This window comes from Nematolebias whitei, chromosome 5, assembly GCF_014905685.2.
Source record: "Nematolebias whitei isolate Nwh7 chromosome 5, NemWhi1, whole genome shotgun sequence".
In the NCBI taxonomy this organism is placed as follows: Eukaryota; Metazoa; Chordata; class Actinopteri; order Cyprinodontiformes; family Rivulidae; genus Nematolebias; species Nematolebias whitei.
The window spans coordinates 23,206,442-23,219,814 of record NC_056502.1 but is presented as its reverse complement, the minus strand read 5'-3'; the positions used below and the strand labels follow the sequence as shown (position 1 = coordinate 23,219,814).

Genomic DNA, 13,373 nt, shown 5'->3' with positions numbered 1-13,373 from the left:
ATTGCTTTTCTTTATTATTAACTAGCCATTAGGAAGCACAGGCCAGTGTATTTCATGTGCTGGTCCCAAGCCTGAGTAAATGGTGAAGGTTGTTTCAGAAAGGGCATCCAACATCAAACACTTTTGATAAACCAAACAGGCGAGTTCATCCAAGCAACACCATATCAGGACGGTCCAGGTCTAGGAAAACAACGGCCACCACTGGTGCTGTTGACAAACAGGATGCCAGCAGAAATTGTGCTATTGTTAGTTGAAGACCACGAGGAGGGAAACGTGTCAGGAGACAGAGGGAGAAGAGGAAAGTGAAGAATGTAGGACTGAGGGTGGTAACTCTAAATGTGGGGCCAATGACAGGCAAAGGTAGAGAGCTGACTGGCATGATGCAGAGAAGGAAGGTAGATGTTTTATGTGTCCAAGAGACCAAGTGGAAGGGCAGCAAGGCTCGCAGCATTGGAGCAGGGTTTAAATTGTTTGCCCATGGTGCTGGTAAAACAAGGCTGGTCCTGAAGGAGGAGTTGCCAAAGAATGTAGTAGAGGTGATAATAGTGTTAGACAGGATGATGTGTCTGAAGGTAGAAGTAGAAGGTCTGATGTTGACTGTTGTCAGTGGTTATACTCTATAAGTTGAATGCAAGGTAGAAGAGAAAGAGAAACTCTGGAAGAATCTAGATGAAGTGATGTAAAATGTTTCCAGGGAGGAGAGAGTGGCGATCGGAGCAGACCTGAATGGGCATGTTGGTGAGGAAACAGAGAGGATGAGGAAGTGATGGGTAGGCTTGGTGGAAAGGTGGTGGTAGATTTGGTCAGTAGGATGGAAATGGTTGTAGTCAACGCCTATTTTCAAAAGAGAAAGGAACATAGTGCGACTGAGAAGAGGGGAGGCAGGATGTAAGGCACATTAGGGACTGTAAAGTTGTGATGGAGAAGTACAGAGAGGGTGTGAAAGAATGTTATAGTGTATTTGTTGATTTAGAAAAGACATATGGCAGAGTGCCCAGGAAGTAGTGTGATATTGACATTGTATGAGGAAATTTAAAGTTTTTAATTATTTTATTTTATTTATTTAACCTTTATTTATACAGGTAGTATCATTAAGTCACGAGGACTCATTTTTAAGAGGGACCTGTTTGGGAGCAGATGGTGGGGGTTAAGGGTCTTACTCAAGAGTCCAAAGTGGGGCAAACGAGGATGAAAGCAGGTGTGGGTGTTTCACCTTTTCCACCCACATATTTTTTGTTGTTGTCAGTACGGAGAGTTGAACCAGCAACTTCCCGATCACAGGCCCACCTTCTCTAACCTCTGCGCCACCACTCCCCCAGTTGCAGTGAAGTATGTTAGACTAGTACAGGACATGCATGAGAACAGCAGGACAGTGGTGAGATGTACTGGAGGAGTGACAGAGAGCTTCAAGGTAGAGGTGGGAGTACATCAAGGATCAGCTCTGAGCCCCTTCTGGTTTGCTCTGGTTGTGGGTCGACTAACAGATGAGGTCAGGCAGGAATCCCTGTGGATTATAATGTTTGCAGATGACATTGTGATCTGTGCTGAGAACAGGGAACAACAGGTGGAAGAGAACTTGGAGAGGAGGAGGTATGAACTTGAAAAAAGAGAAATGAAAGTCAGTCGTAGTAAGACAGAGTACACGTGGAGGCTGGTGGAACAGTGAGGCTACGAGGAGCAGAGGTCACAAAGGTGCAGGACTTCAAGTACTTGGGGTCAAAAAAGTTGGCAGCAAAGGTCAAAGGAAAAGTTTACAAGACAGTGGTGAGACCAGCTGTGTTGTATGGACTGGAGACAGAGACATGGACAAAAAGACATGAGAAAGAACTGGAAGTGGCAGAAATGGAGATGTTGAGGTTCTCCTTAGGAGTGACAAGGATGGATAAGATTAGGAATGAGGTCATCAGAGGTACAGCACAGGTGGAACAACTGGGAGATAAAGTTAGAGAGGCCAGACTGAGATGGTTTGGACATGTGCAGAAGAAAGACAGTGGGTATACTGGTAGAAGGATGTTAGAAATGCAGCTGTCAGGAAAAAGACAAAGAGGAGATATATGGATGCAGTTAGAGAGGACATGGAGGTAGTTGGAGTGAGAACAGAGGATGCAGAGGACAGAGTGAGATGGAGGAGGACGACTCGCTTTGGTGTCCCCTGAATGGAGAACAGCTAAAAGAAAATAAAAATATTACTTTTCTTTATCTATAAGAAAAGTTTGTGCTGAAAAACCAGAACGTTTTGTTCAATCAAGTTTATTTAGGATATTCTAAAACTTGATTTTTTTTTCTGTTTATGGAAATCTACTCTTAACCTAAAAACATGAAAAGGGAACTTTTAATAACGTCCTACACTTTTACATATACTGCAGATCATATATTTTAAAACACCAAAAGGTCTGTTTCACCTTTTGCAGGATTTGCATGCGACTATAAAAGAGAAACGTTGAAGTGGGCAACGATTTTAGCATGTTGCACTGAAAATGTTGCTTCTGTAACAGTTTTAATAACTTTTTTTGGTGTTCCCTGAATATGAGACACATGAGAACAGGATAAAGCTGGGAAAGAGGAGTCAGATGAGGTCTGCCAAAATCTTTATGGTCTTTACAAAGTATCAAACAGAGGAAACAATCTCATCTCTGTCAGGAAATAAGCTTCAGGTCGATTCAGGATGGGCAGGAAACTGCATGAGTTTCATGTTTGTATTAAAACGCCTTGCAGAAAGTTTGCAGAACGATTCCCATATTTAGCTTATTCACAAGACAACAGAGAAAATCAACAAAAATCCTTGAAATACATTCAGCTCTTTTGTCTTAGAAATACTCCTTAAAGTATAAAGACTTGTATATTGTTAGTTTCAGTTTGTTTCTTCGAAGAACTGTAGTCCCTTTCCAAGCACATGCAGCAGCAGTAGCTGCTCTGCTTTGGAGGATACAACCATTTCCTCCCCTCTGGAGCCTGCATCCTGTCTCTAGGTGCATCTTTGTGCCTGTGCGTGTTGTTGTTTTGGCTCGTACGTGCGCACACCTCCTTCGAAGCTACATCTGCTGTAGTCCTAATTTATACTAAATGGCAACGGGAAGACATCTGGATGCAAACACTGACAGCCTCTATTATTAGTCACCACAGCCGGGCCAGAGTGACATCATAGCGGGGCAGTTGGGATGATTTGTGCCAGAAAACAGAGCCACAGTCAAAGTGAAACGTGCTGAAAGGTCTCGGTGTTGGCTGTCTGGGCTTGTGTTTAAAGCTTTATGTGTGTGTGAAAATAAAAATCTAATAGTTTACAAGTTTATATGTCTCTCTTGTAAATGAGTCCTTGTGGCTCAATGAGACTAACCTGTATAAATAAAGGTTGAATGAATGAAAAAGTTCTTTATTATTGCAAGTTGGCACTGTGGTAAACGAAAAAAGGAACTGGAAAATCTATTGGGATTTAATGTCTTGTACTTTTACTTTCGGAACTGAAACATCCAAAATATGTCACCAGGAGATTTGTCAGCGTAGCTTGACCTGTATCCAAGTTTGAGCAATGAATTTTAAAGTTTGTGTTTCTTTTTCAAGATCCGCCACGCTGCTGCTAATGTCCTGAGAGAATGCTGGCTTCTGCATCGTACAAACCCGATGAAGGGCGGCCACGGCAAGCATCGGCGACACCAGCGATGCCTTCTGGAAGCTATCAGAGAGTGAGTTCCTCCCTCAGGCAAGATGACATGCATCTTTGAATCTGGGCAAAGACATACAGGAGTGTGGTGGTTTGCGTGTGTGCTTTATGGCTCATTGCCTTTAATCTCAACACGTTTAAACACATACTCTTTGATTAAAACGGATAATTTAGGTTACTAATTATCACCTGCTGCTGAAAGGCAGGCAGTAGTGTTTTGCCTGTCTGTCTGTTACCAAAATATTTCATGAACCACTGAACGGATTTACACGAAACCTTCAAAAAATGTTCATTGGATGTACACCCAATTACCATTTGGAGCCAAATCACCTCAAAAAGCACAACAATGGGTGGAATTCAGTCAATTTTACAAACGATTGTGCTTAAATTTGATGAAGTTCTAGCTGATAATAACAACGCACACTCTAAGAGCTACTCAAGACAAGATCTTTACTTAAAACTTCAGCATTAACTGTTGGTGTGAACCCCGTCTTTCTGTTGGCAAAACATTTTATGAATCACTGGATGGATTTTAATGAAACTTTTAGAAAACAAGCACTGGATGTGTCTTCAACTGAATAGCGTTTTGAGACACCTCAACTCCAGATAAAGATAAAGATAAAGTTAAAATAAAGTCTTAAATTATTATTTTTACATATGAACGTCTCTGTTCAGTGCCCTGAGACGACTTCTGTTGTGACTTGGTGCTTTATAAATAAACTGAACTGAATTGAAGATGGCCACCCCAGCTGATAAGCAATAAGCGACAAAAATGACAAGATCTCAGCCATTGTTACAGATAATAAACTGAAATGTGGTGTGATAGTAGCTGAAGGTCATTCACAACACAGTTTTGCTCTATAGTCCAGAAATTACGGTACTTTGAATATGAATTCATGCATAATGCTATTTCCAAAGTTTAACTAAAACATCTACAACAACTTAAGATGAGCTTAATGTAAAACTCTTGCATGAAAGGCAGAGGATAATATGGTTAATTCTCTTCAAGAATTTGTGATTTGTTTTTATGTCTTGTGTGAGGAGAGTTGGGCCCACCTTTAGATTGTTCTATAATGTTTTAACTGCATAAGTGAACAAGAAATACCACAGGATCGTAAAAGTGTTCCCCTATGATGAAGCATCATATTTATATTGTACAAGCTAAGACTTCTTCTTACTCAGGCCCCGCATTTGAAGAAGTGGAAGTTCAGCCGTGTAATTAATTATTATTCTGTCAACAGGACAGCATGTGTGCAGGCACCACATGTTTGCCTGTGTGGAGGGATTCCTGCTTTAAACCGGACTGAATCGTTACAAATAAACACTCTGTGGAAAGAATGAGCTGGAGGAACCACCACACCATAACAGTACACTGTAGACACTCCATCACCTCATCGCTTTTATGTTCTCAGAGGGTAATTCTGATTGTATTATTGGGTTCCCCCTCTGGTTTCATCCCTCTGTGATACTAAATTTATCTCTTTTCCACCTCTGGATGTCAGAAAACCCCTGTGGCATCTTTGTTTTATAGTTGTTTAACAGCCACAGCATGACACCTCCATGATTAGTGGAATATTTGTCAGCGTATTCTTCCCCCAAATCACACTGTATTGTTCCAGGACTGTTTGTCCAAAAATAGGTTGCTCTGTCTGTAGAGGGGCACTTCAGAACGCTCACTGCGCCAGCTTTAAACCCAACACATCACGTTTTATATGATCATTACTTTTAATACAGGAGAAAATGTTTGATCGTTTGATTCATTTTCATTTGTGTTTCAGTTACAATCCTTCAAATGAAGTCATATAAATGTGCTTATGTTTGAAATACTTCCACGACTGAAACATAACCATTTTCCCCCCTCTCTAAACCTCAGATTTAGACATTTACGCCTCAAACAAAGAAAACTGAGAGATTACGTCAGCGAGATGGTGGACCTCCCAAAGGTAAATTACAGTTGGCCAGTGGAATATTTTGCAAATGTTTCACAGTACAGAGAAAACCCTTTTGTTTCGAAGCATTCAGATGGGTTATAAAATCTCACAAATGAGCAGTTTAAGGATTAAAGTAATAACGCTGATCAACTGAAATGGGGTTCTGTGGAAACATTATGAAAAATAAATATCTTACCTGTTGCTGATAGCTCTTGGAACAACTTCAAGTTAGGAAAACAAGTTTAATTCTGACCAGATAAAAACCAGTCCAAACCAAAGTGGATTGCCAAAATATTTAAAAAACAAAAACAGTAATTAATGTGAACAGTTTTAGAAACCCTTACTTTGTTGCCTGCTTGATATTACAATTGTTTACATGCAATTCTTTGGTTATTTAGAAATGTAAACAACAGCAGAAGCAGCTAGCTGTAGCACTTTCAGTTCAGCCTGGATTATTTTCAGCTGAAATATCCCATCAAAATCTCAATCTGCTGCAGGTGAGATGTTTTTGTTCAAATTCTTTCCGCAGAACCCAATTTTAAAAGATCTGAACAATCAAGTCTGATACTTATACAGTGTAGGAAAACAAAGTTGTTGTTTTGTTTTTAGATGCAAATGATCATGTGCGACCTCAGCGCCAACTGGAACAACTCCTATCGAGAGCTGGAGCAGCGAATCCTCTCCATGGAGCAGAAGCTGGATGAGCTGACCCGCTGCTTCCAGCAAACCTCCGAGTTGCTGTCTGAGGCCATGCGTCACAGAAACTCAGCGATCAGGTAAAACAGCATCTAGGGTGCAATCGCCTGCACTGATCTGCTGACAGCGTGCAGCAGGATGTGGTAGCTGAGCTGAAATGTTTCTGCATTGGAAAGCTGAAAAAAATAAAACATGTTTTTGTTCCATTTATTTTGCAGGTGACATGGCTTTGACCCCTTTTTAAGAAACGTCTGTAGTGTTTTCTTCTACAGTACTAAAATCATCCCCACAGAGCTGCTGCTTTAGAAGAACTCGGAGGCATCAACACATTTATGAAAAGCTCCCAACCTGTGGAACAGCACGGAGCGAAGCGCACGCTGACTCATGAACACACAACTAGATAAATAAGATGTATGTAAACTGTGGCGTGACAAAAGCTTTGTTGGGGGGGTTACATTCATTTGTGATGGTGCACAAAGAACTGAATTCATCTCAAACACAAGTGGGGAACATCATGTCCGAGACAATCTCACCTGATATTTGTGACTTTATTAATGAACTCATATTCCTGTGGAATATGTTGAGTTTTCTTTTGATTTACTTAACTGTATTCTAAATTTCTGCTACTTTTAAATCCCAGTTTAATGATTACTCAGTTGAATAATGCGTGTAAATCTATCAAATCTCTTAAGTGTATGAATTTCCTTCCCTGCAGCAATTCAAGTTAGAAGCTGCATTAACAATGACAGATTTGACATTTGCAAGTGCTGCACACAAAAAACTTTATTTTCAGACAAATGAGCCAAAACCCTTAAAAACAAAACAAATGAAAACGTGTGTTTACATTTTGGATTGTTATTGTCAACAAATGCATGTAAAACTTTACACCTTTTGAGTCTTTGAACTCCATCTATAAGCGACTCAACTGCTCCATCTAGTGGACAAGATACACACATCTCATTATTGTCAGGATTAAAAAAAATCATAACTGCACATAAACATTTAAGGTGAGAAACTATTTGGTCGTTGACTAACAACTACCTAAATGTCTCAGAAAACAAAATTTAACATAATACACAAAAAGCTACATAAAAAAAAATATTAAAAAAAAAAACATCTGATGAGAATGCACTTTGAATGAACAACTGCAGAACTGGACTACCTTCTTTTCCAAAGTGATAAAACTGGATTGTTGTTTGAATTAAATATTTTTCAAAAGGGTTTCCTGTGGGTTAATTTGTATTTTTACTGTCAAATGCTCCAGTGAGCAAATTATTTTAATCCAATTTTACTTTTGTGATTTGCACAGAAAACATGTTATAACGTTCAGACCATAACATGATTTGAATTTGAAAGCAGTTAAGAATAAATGTGGTTTTGCTTGTAACAAGATTTTTCATTTCTAAACTTGAAATAAAGAAAAGTGACTACCACATGTGTGTGATTCAAACATCATTTGTGTTATGGAAAAGTTCATAATTATAATTTGATAAGCCCCCAAAAAATGTCTTGAACCAATTCAACCGTTTTTTGTCCAGTTTTGAAGTTGGTGCCATATGTAAGCAGACGGTCTTAGAAACAGTTGCCCGCAGTCACATAAAAAGGGCATTCTGCATTTGTTCTTTGTAGATTTTACTACGCTTCCAGAACGGGACTTTTTCCGCAGGTTTCCCATTACGTGCTGCGCCAGGAGTTTTGCTCCAATGAAAGTCTCCCCACAGGTGGCGCAGATGTAGTTCGAGGCCTCTGCGTGCTCAATGCAGTGTCGCAGCAGGTGCAGGCGGTGCTTAAAAGCCCGCCCACACTGACACCGGTGCAAGCGCCGGCCTCGGTGGAGGTAGCGATGGCTGATGATAGAAGATGGCTGCCGGAGTATGGCTCCGCACTGCCTGCAGGGGTGAGGGGTCCTGGAGCGCCAGCTTGATTTCACGTTCTTCTTTATAGGCGGCTGTTGGTTGTTGCTCTCAAACAGGGCGGTGCCTGTTGAGTAGTCGTGCTCAGAATCCATGCTGATTGGCAGCAGGCCAGAGGTGAGGGCAGGAGAAGGAGCAAAAATCTGGTCTGCAAGATGGTGAACAATTGAGGAGGTGGGCACTGGTGCAGGAGGCAAGCTCACGAGTGAAGCAGCTAAGAGAGAGGACAGATCTGATCGCATAACATTGGGCAGAGATGCTTCTCGTCTTTTGTCCACATGAACACCCCTTTTAACAGCCTGCTTTGGTACACTCGAGGGTGCGGTTCCTGGCTGGACGTCCATGCCATCAACACTTGCTTCTTCCTTTTTACTTGACGACAGCGACGGATCTGTAGCATTGCATACTTTGGTGTTGAATACCGACGTGTGAACTTTGGTGACGTGGATGGACAACGTCTTTTCCGAGATGAAATAGGACTTGCATATGTTGCACAATTTTGGCATCGACTCGGCGCAAAAAAGCACCAACGTTGACTTGCCTGCATTGCGACACTGGTGGCGGGAGTAAGCAGCCTGGCTGGGGAAAACTTGACCACAGCTGTGACACAAATGCAACGGCATGTGGTGCACTCGTAGATCTTCCTTAGAAGGAAGGATCTTCTTGCATATGCAACATGGATAGCTCAGCTTTTCACCGGTGCAGTAACGCCAGTGCTGCTTCAACGACCTGAACGGCCCTCTATTGCACAAAGAACACGTTCCGCTGCTCTCGGTGGGGATGGGATTCCTGTAGTCTAGGAAACGGTTACACACTTTACTGGAATAACCAGGGGTCGAGCTTGATGGAAGATTCTTGTTCTTTGGATGATTATTCATACCAAGTCCTATACCGTCTTCGCCCACTGTATTTTTCATTATGTTTTCAGATGTCTTGCTTATTTGCTCCATTTCGACTTCTTGTACGGTCCTCAGAGGGCGAGTTAAGACTGCGCTCTGCTGATCAGTCACTTGATCAGAAACGCTCTTGCTGTGTGTCTTTGCGTGCTTGTTCAGGTCCCACACGTCGTTAAAGTACTGGCGGCATAGGATGCAGAAGGGTGGCATATGAGCGTTCTCCAGGTGTGTGGACAGCGAAGTCAGGCGACGGAAAGTAATTTCGCAGACGTGGCAGGTGGCTTGAATATCGTGGCTTTTATAATGTAACATCAAGAGGTTTAAGTCACGGATCGTTTTCCCACACTCCCAACATTTGGACTCTGAGTGTACAAGATATTCCTGGTATTTTGTGGAGTCACGCCATCCTCCATCACTACTGGGGTCTTCAGACATATGGAGCAATGAAGGCAACTTCTGATGATCTGCAATTCAGAGAACAAAAGCTGAAGTTAACCATTATGTGTGTCCACATGTCTAGCATCAGTTATTTTTTCTGGAAAATTTTAATTTTACCAAATTAACATGGCTCAATCCCACTTGCTCAGACGTGAAATCATTACACAAAAAACTAAATTATGGTAAACAACAAAAAAGATCCACAGAATATAATAAAACATCCATCCATCCATCTATTCATCCATCCATCCATGACAGGTCACAAGCCCATCACAAGGCCAATAATTATAATTATATTATTAAATAGTTCAACATGTGAAGACAAACTGCTCTGTTATTTCCTGATAACATTTCATGATCCGCAAAGAACAGATTACTCAGACTTTAGAACAATTAACATTAAAGAGATAATTCAGATATTTTGAGGATTATGAGGAAAGGTTATTAAACAAATATCTCTACTAGAAAGTTCTTTGAGTGAAGAATATTACATTTAATTTAGACTAAAATGACAAGACAATGGCTAAGTTGGAACAAAGTGGATTGCTGTCATGATCTTCAATCAAATTCCATGCCAAGGGGGGTTCATGAGAACACATTTATATTAACCGTTTCACCACCATAATTTACCATCATCTGGTGAATATAGGAGGTAAGGCAACTGACCTGGGACCAGAAAGTCGCAGGTTCAACTTCCTGCCATGCCCACATACCATGTTGTTCTTGAGCAAGACATCTAATCCTCAACTGTTCCCTGGGCGCTTACATAGCAATACATAATAATTCATAGCCCTTTACGTTAATGTCTTTATTTATACTGGAAGTGCCCCAGCCCGCACAAGAAAACTGCTGCAGCAGCGGCTATATGCGCTCGCAAAAATCCAGATTTACATGGTAGTGTCTGGAATTTCTACCGAGGTTGAAGATGTGCTGCATCAGAGGATGAGGATGGCCAATTCCTGTTAGTCAAAGTCTCTTTATTTGGCATTCGCACCACATGTGGTACATGGGGTGGAACGAAATTGTGTACACAGGGTCCCTGTTACAGCCAACAAAAGTTCAAATTGTAAAGAAATACAGTAATAAGATCTAAGATATGAACTAAGAAATACGCCAAACTGAGAATACACAAAGCACTAGTAGTATAAAAACAATACGCTGAACAACAGCGGCACGAACATGAGTCTGTGAGCAGATGAGTACGAATGAACACAGCAGTGTCAGGTCTGTTAGGTCCTGGCTCTGCTCAAAATACCCATCAAGCTCATCAACCCGGTTAGATACATTCACTAGCCACTTTATTTGGTACGCCTGCTCAACGGCACGGTAACACAGGCAGCTCGACACATTTAGGCATCTAGACATGACAAAAATGACATGAAGTTCAAACTGGAAGCCATTTTGCATTGGCATATGTTGATTAGCTATGCTGCAGCCATCTGATATTGGATTGAACCCAAAATTAATCAGATGAAAGGGTGTAACCAATAATTATTATGACCTCAACGTTTCTATAAAATCTGCCCAGTGGTTATTAAGCATTTTGCTAACACGACTGGGCTGACACCAAAGTTTGAAAGAAAGATTTAGCTCAATCTGTTTGTACTCAAATGATGTAGGAACATGTTTTGTGGATCAGTCTCAGCATCTACCACACCAAACCCAGCTCAATGTGTGTAAATATATCTGTGGAGTTATCGCCATTTTTGTAAAGTTCACTTGGCTGTGGCAGACATCTTATTTATTTTTATTTATTCACCCTTTATTTATACAGTAGTCTCATTGAGTCACAAGAACTCATTTTCAAGAAAGACTTGTTTTTTGGGAGCAGATGGTGGAGGTTAAGGGCCTTGCTCAGGGGCCAAGAGTGGGGCAAATGAGGGTGGAGGCAGGTGCGGATGTTTCACCTTTTCCACCCACATTTTGATGTCGTCATTCCAGGGAGTTGAACCTGTGACCTTCTGATCACAGGCCCATCTTCTCTAACATCTGCACCACTCCTCCCTCCATCTTGAATGGAGCTGACAGCAATAGTTAATATGTTGATGATCATAAAATGATTATTTTTCTGCAAATTTCATTAAAACTTCATTTGTTCAGTAAATATTTTGCTAACAATACCGACAACCCAACACGCACGCACACAAACGCACACTCATTGCCTTCTTAGGAAGGCGACAATGATGCTGCAGTTTGACCAAAGTGTTGTTTAAAGAACAGCCTGGTGTGAATATATAATAATACAAGCTATGCTTAAGTTTGTGTTGAAATGTTTGCAAATTAAATTATGACCTTAAATTTGTTTCAGCCAATCGAGAGTACGCATGCGCAAAACGTCATTGATTTACCATTTAACATTTCTGCGTCTCTAAAGAGATTTCATTCGCTTCCTGAGAAGTTTAGATTGTTCCCATTTTTCTTACCACTCATTAGCCATCACCGAGAACAAGTTAAATGTAAAATAAAGTCAAGTTTGATCATCCAGACAGTTGTGGTAGCCATCTTCCTCTAGCTTAGCCACCGTTAAAACTATGTTTACCATTTTTAAATCGTATGTTTATCTACTGAAACACAAAGGACAGTACCTAACTAGTTGTACGGGCAGTGTACTTACCTCTGCCAACGAGTGTAAGCAAAACCTGACGATTCGTTGAAGGTGTTACAAATTACAATGCGGTGGGATTCTTTATAGCAACGATATGAAATGTCGTTAATTATAAAGATTTCGTTCCTACATGGTTTTCTGGAGAGTGTCTAACTGTAGATAAGAAGGTATTACATTTAACCAGAACCAAACTACAAAAAGATATCTTTATATTGAAAAGATGACTTTAGTGATGGCGTCCGAAAGCACGGGTTAGTTCACATCCGGTCTAAATCGGAAATAGCCTCCTTCACGTCCCAGAATGCATCAGTTATTGCGACGCTACTGGTGGCTAATGTCATCTAAACTTTGAAAAGTTGTTTGATAACCTTGAATATCGCTGACATTAATTTTCGAGACAGAATTATATATGTATATTCAAATACTACAATTATTTAGGCTAAAAACAATAACATGGTGCCTACACCCAGAGTGCATCAGTTGTCTTACTCAGCATTAAGGCTGATTTAATCAAATCAAATGCATTTAAATATGGGAAATGTCTCCTGAACTTATTCATTCATTCATTCATTCATTCATTCATTCATTTTGGTTTAGTGTAAGTATACCATAACAGGACTCTAAAAAATTGTGCAGCTTTGAACACTGATGCAAAGCATCATGATCTGCACCTGTTTAAAATTTTAATTTTACTCGTTCTATGTCAATTGAAAATTTGGACTCTGGTCTACCACCATTGTAGAAATTATGACAAATGTAAACGTGTCCAATATAAACTATATATTGCATAAGAAAAGTCACATATAGAGATTTTATTTTCTACATATTACTAAAATATATACGATTTTAAAGCAATACATTAGAATAAAATAATAGGAACTACAAATATGTTACAAAGTTTCTAACCGAGCCCTTTTGCTAGTCGGATAAGATGTGTTTGTTTATAGCAAATACTTTTTCAGGTGGGCGGGTACTTGCAAATACGGTTCTACCCAAATAAATACGAAAAAGGTTTAATAAGTGTATAGGCTGAATTTTCAGCCCATTCATGTCAAATGGATTACTTTTTTTTGTATTTATTTACCTGGCTGATTGAGAGTATAAACCTTTTTTTTTTATTTATTTTTTTATATAAGCGTGAACGGTTCGTGGTATTTCAACGGTAAGCGCTGAGTTTCAAAACAAGCACTTACCAGGAAGCCGCCACTGTTTACAGTCGGGTACTGACGCCACTTC

General features: G+C 40.3%; 1 protein-coding gene across 1 annotated transcript; it reads right to left on the bottom strand.

Annotated features, from left to right (window-relative positions):
- Positions 1 to 7,784: 7,784 nt before the first annotated feature.
- si:dkey-79d12.4 (zinc finger and SCAN domain-containing protein 10) lies at positions 7,785 to 9,529 on the bottom strand. The gene has a single exon (XM_037676366.1). The coding sequence runs from the start codon at positions 9,527 to 9,529 to the stop codon at positions 7,805 to 7,807; it is 1,725 nt and encodes a 574-aa protein (XP_037532294.1). The 3' UTR covers positions 7,785 to 7,804.
- Between the last annotated feature and the right edge of the window lie 3,844 nt (positions 9,530 to 13,373).